At 47.2% G+C, this 22,505-nt stretch overlaps 2 protein-coding genes across 3 annotated transcripts; both read right to left on the bottom strand.

The window, feature by feature from the left end:
* Positions 1-675: 675 nt before the first annotated feature.
* LOC120707149 (methylesterase 3-like) lies at positions 676-1,986 on the bottom strand. Its single transcript, XM_039991953.1, has 2 exons — positions 1,494-1,986; positions 676-1,384 (listed from the first exon to the last, which is right to left on the bottom strand). Exons 1-2 carry the CDS (start codon positions 1,881-1,883, stop codon positions 989-991), a joined length of 786 nt encoding a protein of 261 aa, XP_039847887.1. The 5' UTR covers positions 1,884-1,986; the 3' UTR covers positions 676-988.
* Positions 1,987-4,123: 2,137 nt separating this feature from the next.
* LOC120707148 (vacuolar cation/proton exchanger 1a-like) lies at positions 4,124-10,509 on the bottom strand. 2 transcript variants are annotated; one of them, XM_039991950.1, is made up of 11 exons: positions 10,008-10,509; positions 7,434-7,501; positions 7,284-7,312; positions 6,994-7,190; positions 6,540-6,884; positions 6,300-6,416; positions 6,120-6,173; positions 5,893-6,009; positions 5,605-5,695; positions 5,423-5,532; positions 4,124-4,505 (listed from the first exon to the last, which is right to left on the bottom strand). In XM_039991950.1, the coding sequence occupies exons 1-10, from the start codon at positions 10,296-10,298 to the stop codon at positions 5,426-5,428; spliced, it is 1,416 nt and encodes a 471-aa protein (XP_039847884.1). In that variant the 5' UTR covers positions 10,299-10,509; the 3' UTR covers positions 4,124-4,505; positions 5,423-5,425. The 2 variants fall into 2 exon arrangements, with proteins under 2 accessions (XP_039847884.1, XP_039847885.1); XM_039991951.1 differs by having other exon boundaries at positions 5,423-5,493; positions 10,008-10,505.
* Positions 10,510-22,505: the final 11,996 nt, after the last annotated feature.

Below are 22,505 nucleotides of genomic sequence, written 5' to 3'. Positions count from 1 at the left end.
GCCAAAGAAAAAGCGGAACACCAAAGATCACTAACGCTCATGTCACGTCTCGGGAGCCGGCAGCTCCAAGCTCTTGCATCTAGCTTACAGTTTTGCATGAACTGCAGGAGGGACATGCTCTCTTGTCTGAATACAAATCCATTACGCCGCTTCCACAGCTGCCAGCAACACAGCAGGACAAAGGTGTCGAAGTGAGCCGGCGGTAGACTTTCCGGCCTCTGGAGGTGGAGGAGGTCGCGGGCATTGACATCTTCTCCCAGTTGAACGCCTAGGCGCTACCAGACGGTCGCTGAGAAGGGGCAGAAGAACAATAGATGCTCTGTAGTTTCAGGTGCCCCTCCACAGACCTCACAAGTGACGTTGTCAACTATCTTCTTCTTGAAAATGTTTGTTTTGCATTGCAGGCGGCCGTGTAGAACCAACCAAGCGAAAAATTGATTATTTATTTCAACAGCAACAATCTGTTAATTTTTGTAGCACTAGTTTGCACTGATGAATCTGGCATTTTTCTAGTCTCTTTTACTTCTTCAAGTAGAGTCTTAATGAAGTCCATGTAACGCTTCAACGAATTATTGCAGCACTAGTGAGATGATTGCTCTAGTTAATTTATACTGTTAGTATCAATACAGAGCCAGAAGAAACTACCATCATAGATAGTGTCTGAAGAATCAGAGGTTTTGGTTTGTAGCTTCGTAGTTATGCTGTGTGATCTTCAAGTTCAAGTTTGTGGCAAACAGCATCAAGAGAAATAAGCCTTAGGTTGCAGACTCTTTACTGTCACGCCAAACAGGAGCTACATTCCCTCATCCATTATTTTTGGTAGATCTATATTATTCTCGTGTAATCTTGAAGTTTAGTTGCCTATGTTGACTGCTATAAATTGAAAATTTGAGATGGCGTTGATATTTTTCTCATGTCCTCGAGTACCAGAATTGCCACTGTGAAGCACTGGCAGCAATGTGGTCGGACGACGGGCATCGGCGCGGCATCAGGCGTACGTGTTGGCGACGTCGGCGATGTGCCCCGCGAGCTCCGCCGGCGCGGAGAACATGGCCATGTGGTCCGCCCCGGCGATCTCCCTCACCTCCGCCACCGGGCAGCCGGCGACCATCGCCCGCTGGTAGGGCTCGACCAAGGCCCGGTCCTGTCCGCAGACCACGTACACCTTGCGCGCCGCGCCGTAGCGCGCCTCGCTGAACGGCGGCTGGCACCGCAGGTCGGCCACGTAGTAGGAGCTCGCCCGGGCCAGGCTCTGCGACAGCGTGTAGTCCTCCGGCGGGCTGAGCTGGTAGAGCTTGCGCCGCCGGAACTCGGGCCCCAGGAACACCGACGCCGGGACGTGCTCCGCGTCCGTGACGCTGTCCATCCAGTCCGCCAGGGCAAGCTAGCCAAGAACACAACAGAGCAGGGGAAAATCACGTCAGCTGCTGGTCTGCTAACGTCAGCGCTCTCGCCTCTCCATAGATTATTACTATTATTATTAGTAGTAGTACCTTCTCGATGACGTGGGAGCGCGGGTTGGCGCAGTCCGGCAGGAAGGCGGTGACGAACACGGCGGCGGCGACCTTCTCCGGGAAGGTCTCGGCGGCGAGCGCGACGCTCATGCCGCCGAAGCTGTGGCCGACCAGGACGGCGCGCTCGCCGCCGGGGAGCCCGCGGAGCGCGTCCAGCAGCGGGCGCGTGTAGTCCTCGAAGGTGGGCGCGTCGCGGAGGCGGCGCGCGTCGGCGCCCGAGGCCGCGAGGTCCGGCGCGGCCACGCGGTGGCCCGCCGCGCGGAGCAGCGTGGCCACGCGGTACCAGCACCACCCGCCGTGGCCCGTGCCGTGCACCAGGATGATGCGCGTCGCGCCCTCGGCCGCCGTGGCAACCGCCGGCGCGGACATGGTAGTGGTCGGCTGCTGGCTAGCTAGCTTGTGTTTTTTTCCTCTCTTGTATCGACGATCACCCTGCGGACCTTAATTTGCTACGGTACGGTTGGGGATGTGATGAGATCGTCACGGCTGAGGTCAGGTGAGGAGCTGTTAGGCTAGTAAGTAGAAGCGGAGCCTAGAATGGAGCGAGCCAGATACACACACTAGTCTCCGTGCCCGGCCCGGCCGTCAGAGTCAAGCGTTGATCGTTGACACCTACTCTGTCGTGAGCGAAGTGGGTGGGGCACGCATGGCGTTCGGCGACCATGTTCTTGTTTTTTTTTTTGAGAGGAATATTCTTGTTCTTGTTCTTGTTCTTGTGAGTGGGCCGTTGCTACGTGCAAGTGCAAAGCCCATGCAACGTCGTTCGATATACAAGTGCTGAGCCAAAACTAAGCTGGCCCATTCCTTCGTCCATCGCCTACGCAGCTAACTGGCTGACATAAACATCCATCCAGCTGAACCATCCGAACCCTACACCTCCTGGAGCCTGGTTTACACTACTTCTTTAAAAAAAACCTTTAATCCATTCTATATACAAATGGGGCGCTGTTCCTCTGCCCTTTTCAGGTAGTCCACATGGCTACTACACCTTAACACCTTAATTCGTGCATGTTTTATTGAAGGGTCTACTACTGGAGCAATTCTCGTAAGATAAAGCTAAAATAATAGCAAGGAATGTAAAGATAAGACATAAGTTACGGAGTCTACTGGCACTGCAGGGTTCGGGGTTGTAATTCGGGGCCATCGAGGAGCCAAAACTCTTTGCTTGCCGAGTGATCTTCCGGGCCAAGAGTGCAGAGAAAGTGGAAGCCATCAGCCACGGCGTGTAGGGAAGGCTGAACCTGGTAGCACAATGGTCTGCTAGTAGTACTTGAGTCGGATTGTGCAATGGTCATCCGTTATCTTAAGGAGTCGAGGACAATGAAGCCGGCATGCTTCTCTATCATCCAAGAGGATGTGAGGATAGTGAGCATGCTCCCTGACCTAGAGTTGTGTCATGTAAAGAGAGAGAAATGTTGTAGCAAATGAGCTAGCCCAAACGCAAAGCGGTTGAATCATAGTGCTGTGTGGCGTGATCACTTTCCTCGCTGTGCTGAGCAGGTAATTGCTCGTGATTTAATTTGTTTATGAGCAATTAATATAAGATCTCCCTTTACTCGCAAAAGAAGACAGGTTTCTTTCATATAATGTGCCATCTCTGTTGGAAAAAAATGCCATTAGAGTTAACAAAGTGAGACTAAGAGCACATATGGATCCACACATATTGCGAAATCCAACATCTACAATCCATCTTGTAATTGAAACACTAAGAGCATCTCCAGCAGACCGTGAATTCCATCTCCAATACCAAAAAAATTATCACTTTAGAAGATACAGGTGCTCCAGCAGACTACCAAACTCATCCCCAACACCTTTGGATTATGATCCAGCTTCTACAATCCATCGGACCAGACTTCAGAATCCTATAGGTTGCCTCACCCTAACTTTTACAACCCGTGTGATCCAACGACTTCATAATCCAGGGATCCAAATTCCAAATAACCCCTGGCTTGTCTTGGAATCATAGTACACAATCTACGAGCAAGGTTCTACCATCAGTTATAGGATGCCTCACCCTAACTTTTACAACCCGTGTGATCCAACGACTCCATAATCCAGGGATCCAAATTCTAAATAATCCCTGTTTAGTTGGTGAAAAGTTGTTGGTTTTGGTACTGTAGCACATTTTGTTATTACTTGACAAATAATATCTAATCATGGACTAATTAGGTTTAAAAGATTCATATCGTGATAATCAGTTAGACTGTGTAATTAGTTATTTTTTCAACTGCATTTAATGTTCCATACATGTGTACGAACATTCGATGTGATGGATACTGTAGATTTTTTTTTGAAAACTAAACAGGGCCATAGTACACAATCTACGAGCAAGGTTTCTACCATCAGAGGAACCCAAAGAGCCTAAGTTACGTATGACTTCTGAACCCTCGCATGGCTATTGCAGGACCTACGCGTGCTTAAGCAATGAATACGTCTGCTTTCTGTCCCATCTATTTGCTTCTTTCCTGAATTCATTCATGGAGGATGTTTAATGGGCCTAGTCGTAGGCCCAGGGCTGCAGCCCTTGCCTAGATCCGGCCCTGACAACAAAAGAGATACAGCATACAGTCTGTACTCGAGCACCAACCAACCAGTGAAACAGAGAAGGATTCCACGCTAGTATGTGCTATAAAACTACAATACACCTCAGCATATTTATCTTATTAAGCTTCATATACGAAGAAGCGCACGATGGATCATATACACAGGATTGGATGCATAGATATTTGCTACTCTTATTGCAGCAGCCGCAGCCTACTAACTAAACCAATAGTAATACAAGCACAAACCCTTCCCATTATGGCTTCTCACACGATGAATACATTTGCTCTCGGTAGCACTCGGACCGGCCGGCTTCCACATTTCTCTGGAAATTAGGATCATCACTCATTGCGCAACCTAGGCCCGACAGGATTCTTGCAGTTTCAGTCTCTGATTTAGATCATTGCTCTGCTGTCTTGCATGCTGGCTTGTCCTGGCAGGACTCCTAACCTGCATGTTCATCAACAGCCATATGATGTCATTGCAGTTTTCAGATCTAGATTTCTGAATGCTTACAGATAAAAAAGATATAATTTTACGTCTTCTGAACATAAATTATTGGCACATGTAACACAGGCTGGAGCTGGACCAGAAGTTGCAGCCTGAAAAGTGAAAACTAAAGCTGTTTGTACAGTAAAAACAGGTCTTCTTTTGTAATGATCAAATAAGATAAGCATTAGAGTTGATCGCACGCCATCGGTGCATCTCACAAGGCATGTGTATTCTTTCTTTGCTAAAGAGTGTGTTAAGACAGCCCATCGCCCCATCCTTAACATATTAGCATGCCCCATTTAATAAGCTACTCGTTAAACACTCCAATTGTTGCAAGGCGCAGAGATAAGAGTGCATATGTTTTTCCTGTCACCTTCCAACAAGGTCAGACTTGAAAGGGATCAGTAGTTTTAAACTACAGACTAGCTGTTGCCTACAATAGGGCGGTGCAAACTGACCAGTTATGCCACTTGATGGCATGCAAATGATGAAGCACATTATTCATTTAACACAGGCAACAACAGAAGCCGCTGACTGAGAAACAATGCAACATATTTTTGTGCTCTCTTTGTGTCCGAAAGGGATAAAACTAAATCGAGACACATCAAAGTAAGTTGCATGTGGTTGATGCACCTCGCAGGGCTAAGTAATATATTAGGACCCATCACGCATGCATATTTAATCTATGAATACAACACATCAGCTATTAAAAGATCACGACTCAACTATGGCCTGCAACAGGGATGCACAGATAAGGTATAAGTTGCATTCGTGCCCTCAGCTATCTGTTGGTCAACCCAAACACCTGTCCTTTTAGACTATATAAGATATCATTTGCTGGAATGATAAACAAAAACAAGATACTGCAGGCTCACCTGTTATGCCACCTGTGCGTTCCATGTACCGGTTGGTACAGCCAGCCCAACACCGTTGCCGTTTCCATGACCTTCCATAAAAAGGTGGACATAGGAAAAATCAGAACCACCTAATTAAGATCAAGTACAAATCATTGTAGTAGCAGTAGCAGAAGTTGCTGTTGTGAAAGAAACCAACATACCTGAAGGTTGCCTCGTGACGAAAAAGCATGCGCCGATGACAATGTAACACAGGAGGAGAAGGATCCCCTTCAAATAGTGCGATTGTCCATCCTGAAACACACAAAGTAATAAGATTTAACATCTTTTTTTAATCAGTGCCAATAAAAACAAACTCAACCGCATTAAAAAAAACGACTCTCTGCTAGTTGACTTGAACAGGACTTTTCACTAATTGAAATTCTGAAGTGTCTGGAACTAATCAATTGAAACTTTTTACAGTTCAGTGATAGGAGAGATGAGTGTTGTACCTGGAGGGTGAAGGCTGTTACTATTACTGAGACAAATAGAGAGCCAGTCTCTAGCAGCTTGAAGTCGAGGTCCATTTGAATACCCGCGATCCAAGCTACAATGACACTCAGCGGCACCTGTCACATTTGGAATATAACGGTGCAATTATTCCACCATGATTAGGCAGTAATTTAAGCGAATAAAATCTGGACAGAATATGCGTTTGCACGTCACTAGCAATACCCACCACGAACATGGAGATCTGGGTTGCCGACCCCAAAGCGACTCCGAGGGTGATGTCCTGCATTGTATCAACAGTGTAATTAATTAACAACACTGAATGATTGGGCTAATTATGGTCGTCGCTCTGGGTCCATGCAAGGGCACGTCAGACACCGGGCAATAGGAATCTGGGTTGAGTGTTTACCAGCTTGTTCTTGAGAGCAAAAAGGATGGCACCAGCATGCTCTGCCGCGTTCCCGACGATTGGGAGCAGGATGATGCTGATGAAGCTCACTGATAAGCCCCAGGATTTTGAGGTTGGCTTGCGATATAAATAATGTAGCCCATGTTAGTACGTACCTCTCTTGTCATTAGGAGTACTACCTGAGGACACTGGACACCACATAACCCAATTGACGAACGAATGATGTAAATTATACCGTACCTCAATCGTGCCAACGACGTACTCGGACAGAATGGCGATGAGAACAGTCTTGAATGCGAGCCAGAAGAGGCCGCTGGCGAACCCGATGACAGCCTCTTCCCGATCCTCGCCGTCCTCGTCGACCTCCTGCGGCTCGAAGAGCTGGGCGTGCGTCTTGAGCTGGAAGAAGAGGTAGGCGACGTAGGCGAGCAGCATGACGATGCTGCAGGCGCGCGAGAGCTCGAGCCCCGTGGTCGCCGCGGCGACCGAGTGCTCGCCGGCGCCCACCGCGTAGCGCAGCATGAGCGGCAGGGACTGGCACAGCACGCCGAGGATGAGGAGGCCCGTGCTGACGTCCGCTTGGCTCTGCGCGCGCGTGCACATACAGGGGAAGAGATTAGAGCACGTCTAGAAACAGAACGCATGACCGAAGGAGCCGAACCCAAGCAATGTGTGTGATTGCCGCCGTACGTACCCTGTCGTACGGCTGGTCGGCGCCGAGGTTGACGATGCCGCCGCAGAAGAGGGAGGTGCCGAGCACGAGCAGCAGGTTGGAGAGGACGGAGCCGAGGAGGGAGCACTTGACGACCTCGATCTTGCCCTGCATCAGCGCGAACAGCGCGATGATGAGCTCCGTGGCGTTGCCGCACGTCGCGTTCAGGAGGCCGCCCACTGCAGAAGAGCAGAAGCAGCAATACTATGAGACCGCCGTTGACTTTGGAAATTCAATCAAAGGAGAAAAGTCATTGTGCCGCCGTGGCTTACCGGTGGGGCCAGTGTATATTGCGATCTGCCTGCACGAATCACACAGAGAGAGAAAAAAAAAGGTCTCATCAGCATGCAGCTTAACTTCTGGCACATGCAACAAAAATTATAAATGGTAACAGATACATTCACTAGGAAGCAGCAACTTACTCGGTGAGGAAGCTGACACGCTCGGCGAGAGGGATGAGACCGAGTAAGCTGAGCGCAAACACCCAAACCTGCCATGGCCACACTTGCAGTTCAAATTCCAACCAAATTTAGCACCCATCTATCTATTGATATTTCGCATGAGGTTGAGGTGAGCAATAACCAAGCAGTACCAAAGTTTCCTAGTACTATATTTGTCTCGCGTCAATGTCTAATGTAAAAGTGGCAGGTCGGTAGGTATACAGCAAAGCTATTTCAGGCCATGTTTGGTTAGGGGATGAAAAAGTTTTCATCACCCTTTTGACTATTAATTAGAGGTATTAAATGAAGTCTAATCACAAAATAACCTTCAAAATTATGGTACTGTAGCATGTGATGTAGCTAATAAAGCTTTTGACCACATGATTAGAGTCGGTTACTGTAGCATCAATGTAGCCAATCATGGTGGAACTTGGCTCATTAGATTCGACTCGAAAAATTACACTCATCCGTAAAAAGATTTCGCAAATAAATTTTTTTAGTACTCCATATATGCATTCGTCTTTTTGTGAAAAAAATTTTGCAGGGAAACCAAACATGGCCTCAAGCGCCATCTCTCCCCTACGCCACCTCTAGCAAACACAACAATAGGGGTGTTCCCAACTCCCGGGAAGCAAGACCGAGACCGAGACCGAGACCTAGACCAACAGAGAGCAGAGTCCAAGCGACCAAACCCCCCTGGTCAGACAACGAACCCGGCCGTGGTCTGACGCCGTACTCGGCCATGGCCAATAGCCCGCCGCCGCGGGACAGGGCCACAGGGGTAGTTACCCATCCGCTCGCCGGACCTCCGCCGCAACCAGACAAAAACGTGCTAGCGCGCATCACGCTCGATCGGAGGAACCGGAGCCGGCGGGGAATAAGGGGATACCGGGTCGCGCTCACTAAAGCGGCCGCATCCGGCAAGGCCCAGGGGTGGTGATGACCGGTGGCAAGGCCGGGAGCCGGAAGCCGGAAGCGTCTCGGGCGGATCTAGAATTTCTAAGTAGGGTATTTTCTAAAAAAATAGCCAGCTGCATTGGCCTAAATAAAATATTTTAGTTCAAACATACTGAATATACATACCATATTACCTATACATATATACATATATTTAATTTATTTTTCGGACAATAGGGTATTACTGGGAATACGGAGGCATCAATACCAGGTCCGCCCCTATCTCGTCGGAGGCGCGAGGTGGCCGTCGCCTAGCCTCGCCTGACCACGTGGTCCCAACGTGGCTGCTCCATCGGCGGGGAGGCCGTTTCAGGGCAGGCTATGAGAGTTACAGGCGGCGGTGGTCACGGCCATCGGTGGCGAATGCGAATAAAGGTTCCGCGGACCACAGCGCTCTCTGACAGGATGCTGCTACTGTGTATAGGATCCCCATGCATCATTCATTCCTGGTTACCTGTCGCTTATTTGTTCCTTAGTTGTAATCTATTGTTATTTTTATATGTTTCTCAGTTTAGTTTGGACAAGATATTTTACAAAATTGTGTATCATCATATCATCTACATATATAATTTTTTTTATGAATTTAAACGATTTTTTATCGTGGTTTGTACGAGTTTTCACGAAAATTGTGGTTTTCACCAGATATATTCCCTAATTTGTATGCATTAAGAAATTTTAATAGATTAAAAAAATGTATGTCGGTTAAGTTCTCTCTAAAAATAAGTAAAGAGGGTAAGAGCTGAAGTATGAAGTGTTTTTTAAAAAAAAAAACACCCAGGAGTATTGGGGAGTCATGTAAAATTTTACTTACGCTGACCTTACGCAGACAAAACTATCCAAAAAGTCTCAAAACACGCAATACTGAGACTTACACACTGTCGGTCTTAGGCTGACCACAGCGGAGGGAGCAAGAGCAAATTTGCTCCCTCCTCGTTTCTCACACTCTTTCTGTCTATAGTGCCAAACAGTGTATCTACAGTGCCAAACAGTGTATTTGCTCCTTCATTTCCTCCTTCCACTGTGGACGGTCTTAGCACCCAGGTGCGGACGGGGGTTCGAACCCCCCGCCGGCAGCCTCCCATCCTCGGGAGTTGCAAACTGAGCTATCGCTCAGTCCACATGTGACTTGGTATAGATAAATCACAACCCACCCGTGATGCAGTCTGTTACGACAGCGGTTCGACGGCTTACGACTTTCCGCATTTAAAGAGCCGTCGTGCAGCGCCGGACAGCCGAATGATTGACTACTGGAAACGCGAGAATGTTGAAAGATTTTTTTAAAGACAAAAAAAAACAAGAGCAGCGCAGCGCAGCGGCAAGAGTGTGACGCACGGTCTCACGGGAGAGAGGGCGAGAGAGCCAAGGAAGGAATGGGGTCGAAAATTCACAACGATCGAGAGGCGGCGAGGAAAGGGAATGTCGTCATGTTCCCATCCGGACTCGTTGATCTCGCGAAACAGATTGACGGGATGGTCCGAATTCCGCGCAACCCACACCCATCCTAACAATCCGCTACGGTTGCCGAGGAGAAGCGAGCAGGGACGGAGATGGGGATGCCGAGATGAATGATGGAACGTGAGGCGGACGGGATCAGCGCACCTGTCCGAAGTTGGCGCACTGCGCGGCGATGGCGAGCGGCACGGCGGGGAAGAGCACGGCGAGCTTGGTGCCGAGGAAGACCTCCTGGAGGTTGGCGAGGACGGGGCGGAGCGGCGCGAAGGGCACCTTGCGCACCAGCGACGCGTCCGACTTCTTGCGCAGCGCCGACGCGGACATGCTGTGCGCGGTGCGGGCGCTGGCCGAGTGCCCGTGCGCCCCGTGCCGCGCCGCGCGGAGGCCGCCGGCGTCCGACGGGTACTTGCGGACCAGCCCAGCCTCCATGCCGGACATCCTGCCTGCCTGCCTGCCTGGGAATGCTGCGCGGTGAGAGGAGCTGGGTGGGCGAGCTGTGTAGGCTGGAGAGCAGAGCCGCCGATATATATGGAGTCTGGAAGCGACGGCAGGCTAGGGAGAGAGAGTGAGAAGACGACGACGATGAGGATGAATTATTGATCCATGAGTGGTAACCGGACGCTTAATTACCCTAATCCTAATCCTAACAACAAAGCAAAATCAGGGATAATTATTTGTAAAATCTAGCCTCGCGGACAGTCCGCTAGGGAGCGGCGAACAGTCCGCCAAGCAACACCCAGATATATTTATCTGGATGTAGGACCCGCCTTTCATATCCTCCTCTTCCCTCCTCACGTCGACCAGAGACGAGCGGAGCTCACCCGCTCGCTCCACCGTCGCCCCCTTTCTTCGATCTCCCTCCTCCAGCCACCATACCTCGATTCCTCGTGCGAGCACCTTCTCCAGCACCTCCTCTACCTTTTCCAACCGCCAGCCCGGCTTCTCCCCGGCCGGAATCGCCCCAACCATCACCGACCACCATTGGAGCCTCTTGAGCTTTGCTCCACTGCCTCTCCGGTCGTCCTCCGCCCGAACCGACCCCGGGAATGGATTCGTGGTGAGTTATTTGTACTCCCCAGTCTTTTTCCCCTTCCATTGTGCGCCGGCGGTGTTAAAAGATATGAACTGCGGACTGTCCGCCTAGGAGGGCCGGACAGTCTGCAGGTCAGGTTAGAAGTTGTCCAGAGATGATGTTGTCTCTGGTGGTTTCGCAGAATTGTACTGCGGACGGTTCGCTATTGGAGAGTGGACAGTCCGTCGTAGAGCTCGAATTTGTCCAGAGACGATGTTGTCTCTGGTGGGTTCAGAAGGGTAGAACTGCGAACGATCTGCTACTGGAGAGCGGACAGTCCGCCGTAGAGTATAGAGTTTTGTCCAGAGACGTTGTCGTCTCTGGTGGTTTGACAGAGTAAAACTGCGGACGGTCTGCCAAGGAGGGGCCGGACGGTCCGCAGTAGAGTTTAAAATTTGTCCAGAGGCGTCGTTGGCTCTGGTGATTTTGGGAAGTTAAACTGCGGACCTATTTTTGAGCGGACGGTCCGCCGTGTAGATTTGAAATTTGTCCAGAGATGCTGTTGGTTCTGGCGGGTCTGCAGAGTTGTGCTGCGAACGGTCCGCCACTTGGGCGCGGACAGTCCGCAGGACATTCCAACTAAAGTAAAGTAGTTACATCGTTGAGCTGCCCTCAATTATTTCATATGCATTCGTGTAGCATCTGCCGTTGAGGACGTCGTGTATGAGGTGGTAGCGGCACCAAAGGAGCAGCCGGATCAAGCCCAGGAGGAGAGGTGTAAGAACCCGGCTCAAGACCCGTCTGACCCCAGTTGTGAGCAACAGCCACAAGGCAAGCCCCGGTGCACATCCTATTAATTTAAATTATGACACCTAGATATATATTTATTACTTGTGCATTATGTTTAAGAGTTGTTTGAAACCCTAGTAGCATGAACCCTAGGTTTCCTTGAGTTATACTAGTATGTATAGGACGATAGAAATGCTATGCTAAATAGGGTTCGGTAGAAGTCGAATAATTTTTGGTTACTCGCGAGATATAGGATATTTTTTTATGTTTCCATATATGAGTTACTCATCTTGGGATGGAAGTCTTGGAAAGAAAGAAAGAATAGAATCGGAGACCAGGCGGGAGAGGTGTAGTTCCGCCTGTGTCGGTTAAGGACCGAGCCATTGTCGGCCCTGCTGATCATGTTTGAACTGTACTAACCGCATGCCGGGAGTAGGAGGTAGTCGAAACTGGTAAGCCTAGTACTGCCTTGTTTCGAAAGTACATGACTCCATCTCACCTCCTGGGGTAGTCGAGTAGTCGCAGAGAAATGAGGATGCATGTATTACTTTTGGTGGTCTCATGTTGAGCTCGGCTGACCATATGATGGTGGGGCGGTCCTGTAGTTCGAGGCGGGGGAGGGGGGGAAGGGTTGGGGCATGTGGTCCGACGGACTTTTGCGTGCCGTGTTGGTTAGGTCCACCTTGCAAGGTTAAATCGAATCGATTCGCCGTCAGTCACTCTCGGACATGGGCACCTTGATCACTGCGTCGCATCGTAGTGTTATGATGGAATGATGAGTATATTTATATACATATGATAATGAATATATTGAATTATTATGGATTGCACCTCTATGATTGCTATAGTTGGTTTAAGCAAATATTGGACTATAGTTAATTTATATAGAATCTGGAGCTAATATATGAAAATTTAGGATTTACTTTAGTCGCTGTTTTCTGCAAAATAACCACCAGCCAAAGGCTTTGCATGTCTAGATATGTAGGCTAGGTTATACCCACTGGTCGGGTAAGTCTTGCTGAGTATTAGTTGCTCAGGGCTTTTGTTGAAATATTATTTTCAGGGCACGCAGACGTAGACTTCTGTCCCTATTGTGTCAAATTCATCTGGCGGGACGCGGAGAGATGGGAAGTTGTGGACCCAGATGTTTAGATAGGGAATTACCTGGTGTAAACTTGTGGTAGTTGCCGGCCCTTTTCTCTACTCGAACCTTAGTTTCGGTATTGTAAGGTTTGTAAATTTTGTAGGTATTAAAATTTGGTTTGTAAAACTTATGGAAAGGTCTTGTGTATTTTGCTGTATTTTTCGAATTTGTGTCGTGCTTGTACCATCCGCGCTCACATTCGCGTGAGAATATCGGTGATGTTTCGATCGGGACGTGGGCTGAGAAAGGACAGTCAAATTAAACCATTAAACTAATGCGCCCGATGTATTCAAATAACGGCTATTAGCCTTAATTTAGAGTTTTAATTTGACGATTCCATCACATTATTGATCCGCACCTCTGCTGCTGCTAGTCCGTATTGAAAGACGGGGGGTTTGTTTGATTGCTCGGGGACGGATACTATTACTAGATGATAATCCTATCTGCCGACGATGGCCGCGAGCACGAACCAAGAAGATCGGTGGATGCCAGAGCAAGAGGACGAATGGTCAGGGAAGGATAACGATGCAGCATGCGGGGCAGAGAGGGAGATAAGAGGCGTTGCTCGCTCGCTCGCGCGCGTGAGTGAATGCGACGAGATCGCCCCGGCCATCATTGCCGCTGGCCAGACGAAGCTTCCGGGAAGCTTCGCCCCCGCCACATCGGGGGCCGTTTGCGTTGCGGCCGCAGCAGCCGTGCCGCCGCACGGAACGCCTCGCTCCGCTGCCGCCCGGCCGCTAGTACGTGTGCTGGCCTCGCTCTCTCTGCCGCTGTCCGCTTGCGGCGCGGCTTGGAATCTCTCTCTGCCGCTGCGCCGCCGCCCAAGAGGGCCAGGGCTCTTGTCATCCGGGGAAAAGCCCAGGCCTGCTGGGTGCTGTGACCCGTCATTCTCTCCCCACGATCTCGCGATCCGGGGTCGTTTTCACTTTCACCGTACGGTGCCGTAAGGAGGGATGGGGATTATACTCGACCTGCGTGGGGATTATTGTGGTAATGCGTCCGTCTCATCTTTTTTATATATGGAAAAAGGCATATGGCAGATTAAGGCCTTGTTTCGATGTTCCGAAAATATATGCATATTTAAATTATTTGCACTCGTCTGAATTTGGGAGTGAATCCTTCAAGACAAACAAAAACATAAATCAACAAATAGTCCGAATTCCATTACTCGACTCTACAAACAATGAAGATATATATTCAAGACTTATCTGATGACCGGGTTAAATATCACAGCCCTCGTGGACACAAACAAGGAACTAACCGCCGGAAGGCAAACCGGCCCGTCTCACACATGCACAGCCAGCGCCGCCCCGCCCCGCCAGCCGGGTAGGCGACAGAAGAGCCCGAGGGAGCTGAGTCCTAGACACGTGGCGCCTTCCCGACCTCGGGCAGAGTACAACCCCATAAGCTCCTCGAGAGCGCGTCCGACGAGGCATTAAATGCTCGCAACCGACGGGACGTGCATGCACGCCCCCTACCCCATGGCGCCTTCCACACGTTAAGCTTCTCGATATAGAGTATATAAAATTGATCATTAATTTGGAACGGATAGAGTATATCTTAGTGGTTGGTGTTTTTGTGGGAAGTTATTATCATCGATTTTTTTAATAAAATTTTCATCATCAATTGCTATGTGGATAAAAACAAAATCTACGGGTCCGCCACTATGTTTGCATATTATATCCATGTTCTTGTTCTTCATCGGTTTTTACTTGCAGAGCGTGATAGGCGTGACGTCTTGAGTGCATATATATGCTATGATTATTTGTCCTCTGTTTTCAGTTAGAGGACACAGCTATTATGTATATCGTGTACAATTGATCAATCATGCATGTCATAGGGTTTACGTGTCCCACGTTGAACTAAACAGCCCTTCACGTCCGGGAGGGACGTGCTATACCGATCACACATTTCTGTCTAATTTACATTACTCGACAGATAGAAAAAAATATTCTACGTCCACGTAGCAACGACCATAACTTGAAGAAACACACACACCAAAAGTATAGAAGAAATAAACATTATCATAGACTACAACTACACTGCTTATGTGTTTTGCCGTGTGTGTGTGTACAGACACTACCAGAAACAGGGAAATTCCTGTCGGCCAACAACCGTCAGGAATAACAAAAAAAGCCGTCAGGAATGATTTTCCCGACAGCCAACCGTCGGGAATCATCCGACAGGAACCGCTCGTCAGGAAAGAGTACTATTCCCTGTCGGATGGCCGACAGGAAACAATCCCTGTCGGTAATTCCTGTCGGGGTGAGGTTTGACCAGTCAACCCTTGATTTTGCCACTACCGCCGTCAGGGATTGCCGACAGGAAAAATAAACCGACAGGAATTTCCAGTTCTCCTCTGCCAGCTAAACCGTCAGGTAAAATACACACACCGACAGGAAAAACAATATAACATTTGTTTATAAAATACACTACCAATTTAATTCAGATGTTCACACCCCAACATTTATACAGCCAACATGTCACATCACACATGAATCACATATAAGTCGCCACATTTCAATTGGCACTAGCAGATCACATCTAAATTAAGTCATCCAAGTGTCCACCCTGTTTAGCAAGGACTTTACACAGCAACATGCATGCATATCCAGCATGTCCAGTTCCAACACTTGTACCCAAGGAGCAAGTTACAATCACAGTCACGAGTCGAGTACACATGATGTCAACTACACAAAAGCAGGAAGTTCAGCAGATGTACTGCTAGCCAATGGAGAGGCCATTTCACTCTCTTGCTAACTTCATGTTGCTAACTATTACACAAAGGTTAGCCTTCACAAAAGATGTACGCTGTACCCATCCCCATTTCATTCCAGACTAGGGTCATCTTCATTGTCACGGTTGCCACTACCAGAAGCGTCATTGTCATGGCTCCTGCATGGAGAACCATTGTCTGCAATGCCATTTCCATTGGCAGAACCACCATTTTCAGCATGTGATGACTGACTAACCTACAAAGTGGTAGTAGGAATCAAAAGGCAGATACAAATCCAGCACACAATGCGAATAGGTCAACATAACATCAGGTTAGTTTTGTAATGGAGCAGAATTGAAAAGTACTATATATGCAATAGGTCTAGAAAATTCAACAGGTCTATTTGATAGCTAACTACAAAAATCTATTATTATTTTTACTATTTGTTGGGACAGACATGGAAGGTATGTGACTGGTTTTGCACATATGAACACACTAGCACAAGAGAACTAACACTAGTGATTGATATAAACTGCTAATCCAACATTTATAATATAATTTATTCCAAGTGAGATGTTGTGAGATATGCAGGGACCCTCTGCAAAACATGAACAGAACAAGCCATAAAAGAGCATGGTAAGGTAGCACACCTGCTCACTTGATTGTGCACATGTATTTGCTTCTCGCAAAATGGTGGCGATTTCTTCTGGTATTGGCATGTTTAGCTTGGCATAAAAATCCTACAACATACAATGATTAGGAAATGCTTCTAAGAATTATAAGGTGACTACAAAATATGTTGAACTGACTCAATTACCGGCATTTGTTTGATCAAAACAAGTCCAATCTGATAGCCCTTCTCCAAGTGTGCATTCCACCTCACAAGATATTGGTAAGACGCCGAGCTTGGTTGCCTTGTGGAATTGGATGTCCTACCACTTTCTTTCATATCACATTTTCTTATAGCACCATTTGCTATTGGCACACGGCCATGAGCTAAGCCATTCCCACTACTATACAGGACATCAGCATCAACCTTCCCTTCACTTTTACGTTGTTCATAGTCATCTGGATGCAAAGCTTCAAGAGTAGCAAAATAATCATCCTAATAAAAGAAAAAACACTCAAATTATCCTTCAAATTATGTCAAAGATTTGAAGTTTGAAGTGCAGCAACTTACAACACGCCTTTGGGCTTTCTCTGTTGGGATTGGACCACTTTTGCCATTATCATCACAATTGTTCACACCTGACTTCATGCAGCAGTAAGTATTGATATCAGAGGCAGCTTCAGGGCCATACTTCTTTGCCTACGATACAAGAGATGTAATCAGCAATAATACAAACAAGGGACATTACAGCAGTAGGAGAAGCAATCACTGACTTACCAAATATCGCTTGGTCTGCCCATATGGTCGAGACCCGCCCCTGTTGATGAGGACATGAGACTTGGATTTTGCTTAGATTATTCTGTCGAGAACAGTTTCGCCGCCGTGTCGGTTTGTGAGACCCCAACTTTGAGATTAATCTTTCATCTGCAGAGTCACTTCAATTGAGCTGCGTTCTTTCGAGTTCTTGCTTGTGTTCTTCGTTGCGCTTGTAGGGATTAGCCTTCTTGGCGAGGTCAACCGGGTTGTGACACGGTTGATAACCAGAGGAGTTGTGGTGCTAAGATTGCTGGATTCGGGTCTTAGGATCTGAAGCCGGATCGGTGTGTCTCGCTCCGCCTACAACGAGAGTTATCCAGAACCTGACGGAAGATCGGGAACCCACGTCCCCATTATTTGGTAATCAGAGACTCAGGTTTACTGTCAGGTTTTACATCTATCTTTAGTTCGAGTGTTTTTTTGTTGTCTTTCGTCCCATAGTCCACGAAAAAGCCAAAACAAAAATTAGGGTTTAGTTTTCCCGTCCCATAGCCGTGTTTAGCCTTTTGCATAATTCTTTTTCAGAGTCCGTCGTGTTGAGTTTTGTGTCCTAGTTCATCGTCTTGTTGCTGGTTAGTTCGTGTTTTGGTCCAGTAGTGTTTTTCCATCCCCGCTGCCATCAGATCCACCATCGCTTACCACCCGATTTGGGTTTTGCTCTCCACAGAAACCCTAATCGGACCTCCGAACTTCAAACGGCCATAACTCTCGCATACGGATTCGGAATCAGGTGAAATTTAACTTTTCGGACAAGAGAAAAAAATTTCGCATCCGTCTGTCCCCCGGCTATGCCGGGTTGGGTGATTTCAGAATTGCAAAATTCGCATTAGAAAATTATCTGTCGGAGCTCGGAAGTTTCTGCATGTTTTTTAAAGTTTTTGCAGAATTTCCATAGGCCACATCTTATAGCCGTTCGAGCTGAAATTTTGTGAGAAGCCTATTCTAGTGAGGCAGATTGAGAAAAAAATATCAAAAAAATAAAAGAGAAAAAAAAGAAAAGTTGATTTCTACTAGTGCCTCCACCTCACGACGAGCTCCGTTGAGCCCGATTCAGTGCTGTTTATCGTATCCATACTTGATCTTGATTCTGCTTGTTACCATTACTGTTCTAGGACACGTATAGGCCAGCAACTAGGACAAGTGTGCTTTTGGACCATTATTCAGCATTACTATCTGATTTTGAATTGTGTTCCACATACTTATACTTTTGAGCCTCCCATAGCTACACATATTATCTTCAGATCATTACACCCAGAGGATCTTGCAATCTTGGTACCACTTCCTCACAGGTATCACGAACCAGCCACCGGTTGTACCGTCCACTGCTCGTGTTGGTAAGAACCTTGTAAGGGCTTGGTAAGACGCTCTCTTTAGTAGTGACCTTGAGAGGCACCACCACTTGAGTAGTCAGATTATTAGGGATAACCTTCACTGTTTGTTCCTGTTTTTGTGTCTACCATGGCAGGTGATGATGGAAGTGGGGGTCATACTCCCAAGGACTTCAACGAGTGTGTTAGCCAAGAACAGCTGGATGATGCCAAGAGAGAGATGCACGAGGTCATCACCAAGGCAGTCACCGAGGCGATCATAGGCCTCAAGCTTGGTGAAATCATATCCACGGTTACTGACAGGATCGATGTGTTGGAGGCTCGTCAACAGCACAATCAAGATGAGGACATGGTGTATGATAACCAAGGTAATATAGATGAAGCGGCCACACGGGAAGCACGGCTACGCCGTCGTCTTCGCCGCAACACACAAGGTATGGGTGGTACTCACAACCACAACCACAATCACCAGCAAGGTAATCAGAATCGTGTACCCGATGATCCTTATGCTAAGGTTAAGTTTACAATACCTTCCTTTTCGGGATATTATGATGCTGAGGGGTACCTTGATTGGAAGATGACAGTAGAGCAAAAATTTAGTGCACACCTTGTACCTGAGCAACATAGAGTTAGACAAGCCACTAGTGAGTTTAAAGATTTTGCTATCGTTTGGTGGACCGGTCTAATTGCTGAGGATGCTGCACCTACTACTTGGAATGATCTTAAGTCTGCTATGCGTGATAGATTTGTTCCCCCATCGTACCATAGAGATTTGCGTAAGAAATTGATGCGCTTAGAACAGGGAGATAAAACCGTGCAGGATTATTATGTGAGCTTCAAAAGGGTTTGATGCGTTGTGCCATAGTTGAGGGAACTGAGGATGCTATATGTAGATTTTACTCGGGCTTGAGGCGTGACATTCAGGACATTATTGATTACAAAGAATTTCACACTGTCAACCAGTTGTTTCAGTTTGCCATGCTTGCAGAGAAGGAGTTGCAGGGACGTGATTTGCAGAGCAGGAGCAAGGCCACCTACACCCCACGCTCGGCGCCATCTTCGGGGCTGACCAAGCCTGCCTCTTTTCGATCGCCCCCACCTGCGAGCAACAAGCGACCAGCAGCTTCGGAAGCTGCCACAACGCCAAAACCATCTCCTGCGCGTACTTCCGACTCAGGTAAAAAGTTTTTGCAGGAGCCAGCCAAGAGTTCGTCCTCCGTGTCCTCGACGGGAGGCACGACCGTTCAGTGCCACTGCTGCCATGGATTTGGACATGTGCGGAAGGATTGCCCAAGTCAGCGGGCATACATTGCTACCGAAGACGGCTACATTAGTGCCTCCGACATTGAAGATGATGAAGAAGAAGAACCAGAAGAGGCTGCGGAGGCCGGTCATGTTCTGGGTAGCGAGAACACAGCAGCCTTCAGGAGCATCATTGTGAAGCGAGTGCTCAGCGTACAGGCACAACAACCAGAGAAGTTTCAGCGCCATAATTTGTTCCAGATTTTCTTCGTCATCAACAATCGGCGAGCGCGTGTCATCATTGATGGAGGTAGTTGCAATAATTTGGTGAGTTCAGATTTGGTCAAGAAGCTTGGCTTGGCCACACGTCCACACCCCCATCCATATTATATTCAGTGGTTTAATGATGCGGGGAAAGCTAAGGTAACACAATCTTGCAGAGTTTCTTTTTCCATTGGTTCATATGCTGATTCCGTAGATTGTGATGTTGTACCTATGGAGGCGTGTTCGCTTTTGTTGGGTCGGCCTTGGGAATTTGATAATGATGCTTTACACCATGGTAGAAGTAATACTTACACCTTCATGCATAAGGGAAAGAAAATTACTTTACTTCCTATGACCCCTGCAGAAATTGTACAAGCTGAAAAAGAACGAGCTGCTACTTTGCATGAAACTAAATCTGAAAATCAGCAAGTTGCTAATTCTGTTTACCCACCTAAAAATGATAAGTCTGCACCTATTTCCAAGACTGATGGGATTAAATTGTAGGGTGGAGTTTTACTTGCTAGAAAATGCGACCTTGCTGAAATCTCTGATGATGATGTTTGTTACACTTTGGTGTGCAAACAAACACTGTTTTCCCTTGATAATGATGTTAGCTCGATACCTCCTGTTGTCGCTAACCTTTTGCAGGAGTTTGAGGACATTTTTCCAGCTGACATACCTCCCGGACTGCCACCTATGAGGGGAATTGAGCATCAGATCGACTTGATTCCGGGAGCGACTTTGCCTAACCGAGCTGCTTATCGAACCAACCCCGACGAGACTAAGGAAATTCAGCGCCAAATCCAAGAGCTTTTGGACCGCGGGTATGTACGTAAAAGCCTTAGTCCTTGTGCCGTTCCTGTGCTTTTGGTTCCTAAGAAAGATGGTACTTGGCGTATGTGTGTTGATTGTAGAGCCATAAATAACATTACCATTCGATATCGCCATCCTATTCCTAGACTTGATGATATGCTTGATGAGTTGTGTGGCGCTATAATTTTTACAAAGATTGACTTGCATAGTGGTTACCACCAAATTAGAATGAAACTTGGAGATGAATGGAAAACAGCTTTTAAGACTAAATTCGGCTTGTATGAGTGGTTAGTAATGCCTTTTGGTTTGACTAATGCACCAAGTACTTTCATGCGATTAATGAATGAAGTTTTAAGAGCTTTTATTGGACGATTTGTGGTGGTTTACTTTGATGATATCTTGATTTACAGCAAGTCTTTGGATGAACATATGGATCACTTGCGTGCTGTTTTTAATGCTTTACGTGATGCACGTTTATTTGGTAACCTTGACAAGTGCACCTTTTGCACGGATCGAATCTCTTTTCTTGGCTATGTTGTTACTCCACAGGGAATTGAGGTGGATGAGACTAAAATTGAAGCCATAAAGAGTTGGCCGGTTCCCCAGACCGTCACACAGGTGAGGAGTTTTCTTGGTCTTGCAGGATTTTATCGCCGCTTTGTCAAAGATTTCAGCACCATTGCTGCGCCACTGCATGAGTTGACAAAGAAGGGTGTGGTGTTCCGTTGGGTAAAGGCACATGAGGAGTCCTTTTGCACTTTGAAGGACAAACTTACACATGCTCCTTTGCTGCAACTTCCAAATTTCGGTAAGACTTTTGAGCTTGAATGCGATGCTAGTGGAGTTGGCATTGGAGGTGTCTTGATGCAAGAAGGTAAACCCATTGCTTACTTTAGCGAGAAATTGCATGGCCCTGTTTTGAATTACTCTACGTATGATAAAGAATTGTATGCACTTGTACGTTCTTTAGAGACGTGGCGTCATTATTTATGGCCTAAGGAATTTGTTATTCACTCCGATCATGAATCGCTTAAGTATCTTCGTTCTCAAAATAATCTGAATCGTAGACATGCTAAGTGGGTTGAATTCATTGAATCTTTTCCTTATATTATCAAACACAAGAAAGGGAAGGATAATGTGATTACCGATGCTTTGTCTAGGCGTTATACTATGCTGTCCCAACTTGATTGTCGGATTTTTGGGCTTGAATCGATCAAAGAACAATATGCGCTAGACCCTGATTTTAAAGAGGTGTTGCTGAATTGTAAAGAGGGACGTACATGGAACAAGTTTGTGATAAATGATGGATTTGTGTTTAGAGCTAACCGCATATGCATTCCAGTTGGTTCTGTTCGTCTTTTGTTGATGCAGGAAGCGCATGGTGGAGGTTTGATGGGACATTTTGGTGCGAAGAAGACAGAGGATGTTCTGGCCACACACTTCTTTTGGCCAAGGATGAGGAGAGACGTTGAGCGGTTCGTGGCTCGCTGTAATACATGTCAAAAAGCTAAGTCGCGCTTGAACCCACATGGTTTGTATATGCCTTTTCCTATTCCTTCAGTTCCGTGGGCGGATATTTCTATGGACTTTGTTTTGGGATTGCCTCGGACGAAGAGGGGGAGTGATAGCGTTTTTGTTGTGGTCGATCGTTTTTCCAAGATGACACATTTTATACCTTGTCATAAAACAGATGATGCCATTCATATTGCTAACCTCTTTTTCAAAGAGATTGTTCGCTTGCACGGTATGCCTTCTACTATTGTTTCAGATCGTGATGCAAAATTCTTGAGTCATTTTTGGCGCACGCTATGGAACAAATTGGGGACAAAGTTGCTGTTTTCTACAACATGTCATCCCCAAACTGATGGACAAATAGAGGTGGTGAATAGAACATTGTCTACGATGCTGCGA

The sequence above is a fragment of the Panicum virgatum genome, chromosome 5K, assembly GCF_016808335.1.
Source record: "Panicum virgatum strain AP13 chromosome 5K, P.virgatum_v5, whole genome shotgun sequence".
NCBI classification, from domain to species: Eukaryota; Viridiplantae; Streptophyta; class Magnoliopsida; order Poales; family Poaceae; genus Panicum; species Panicum virgatum.
This window is presented reverse-complemented; position numbering and strand designations above follow the sequence as displayed.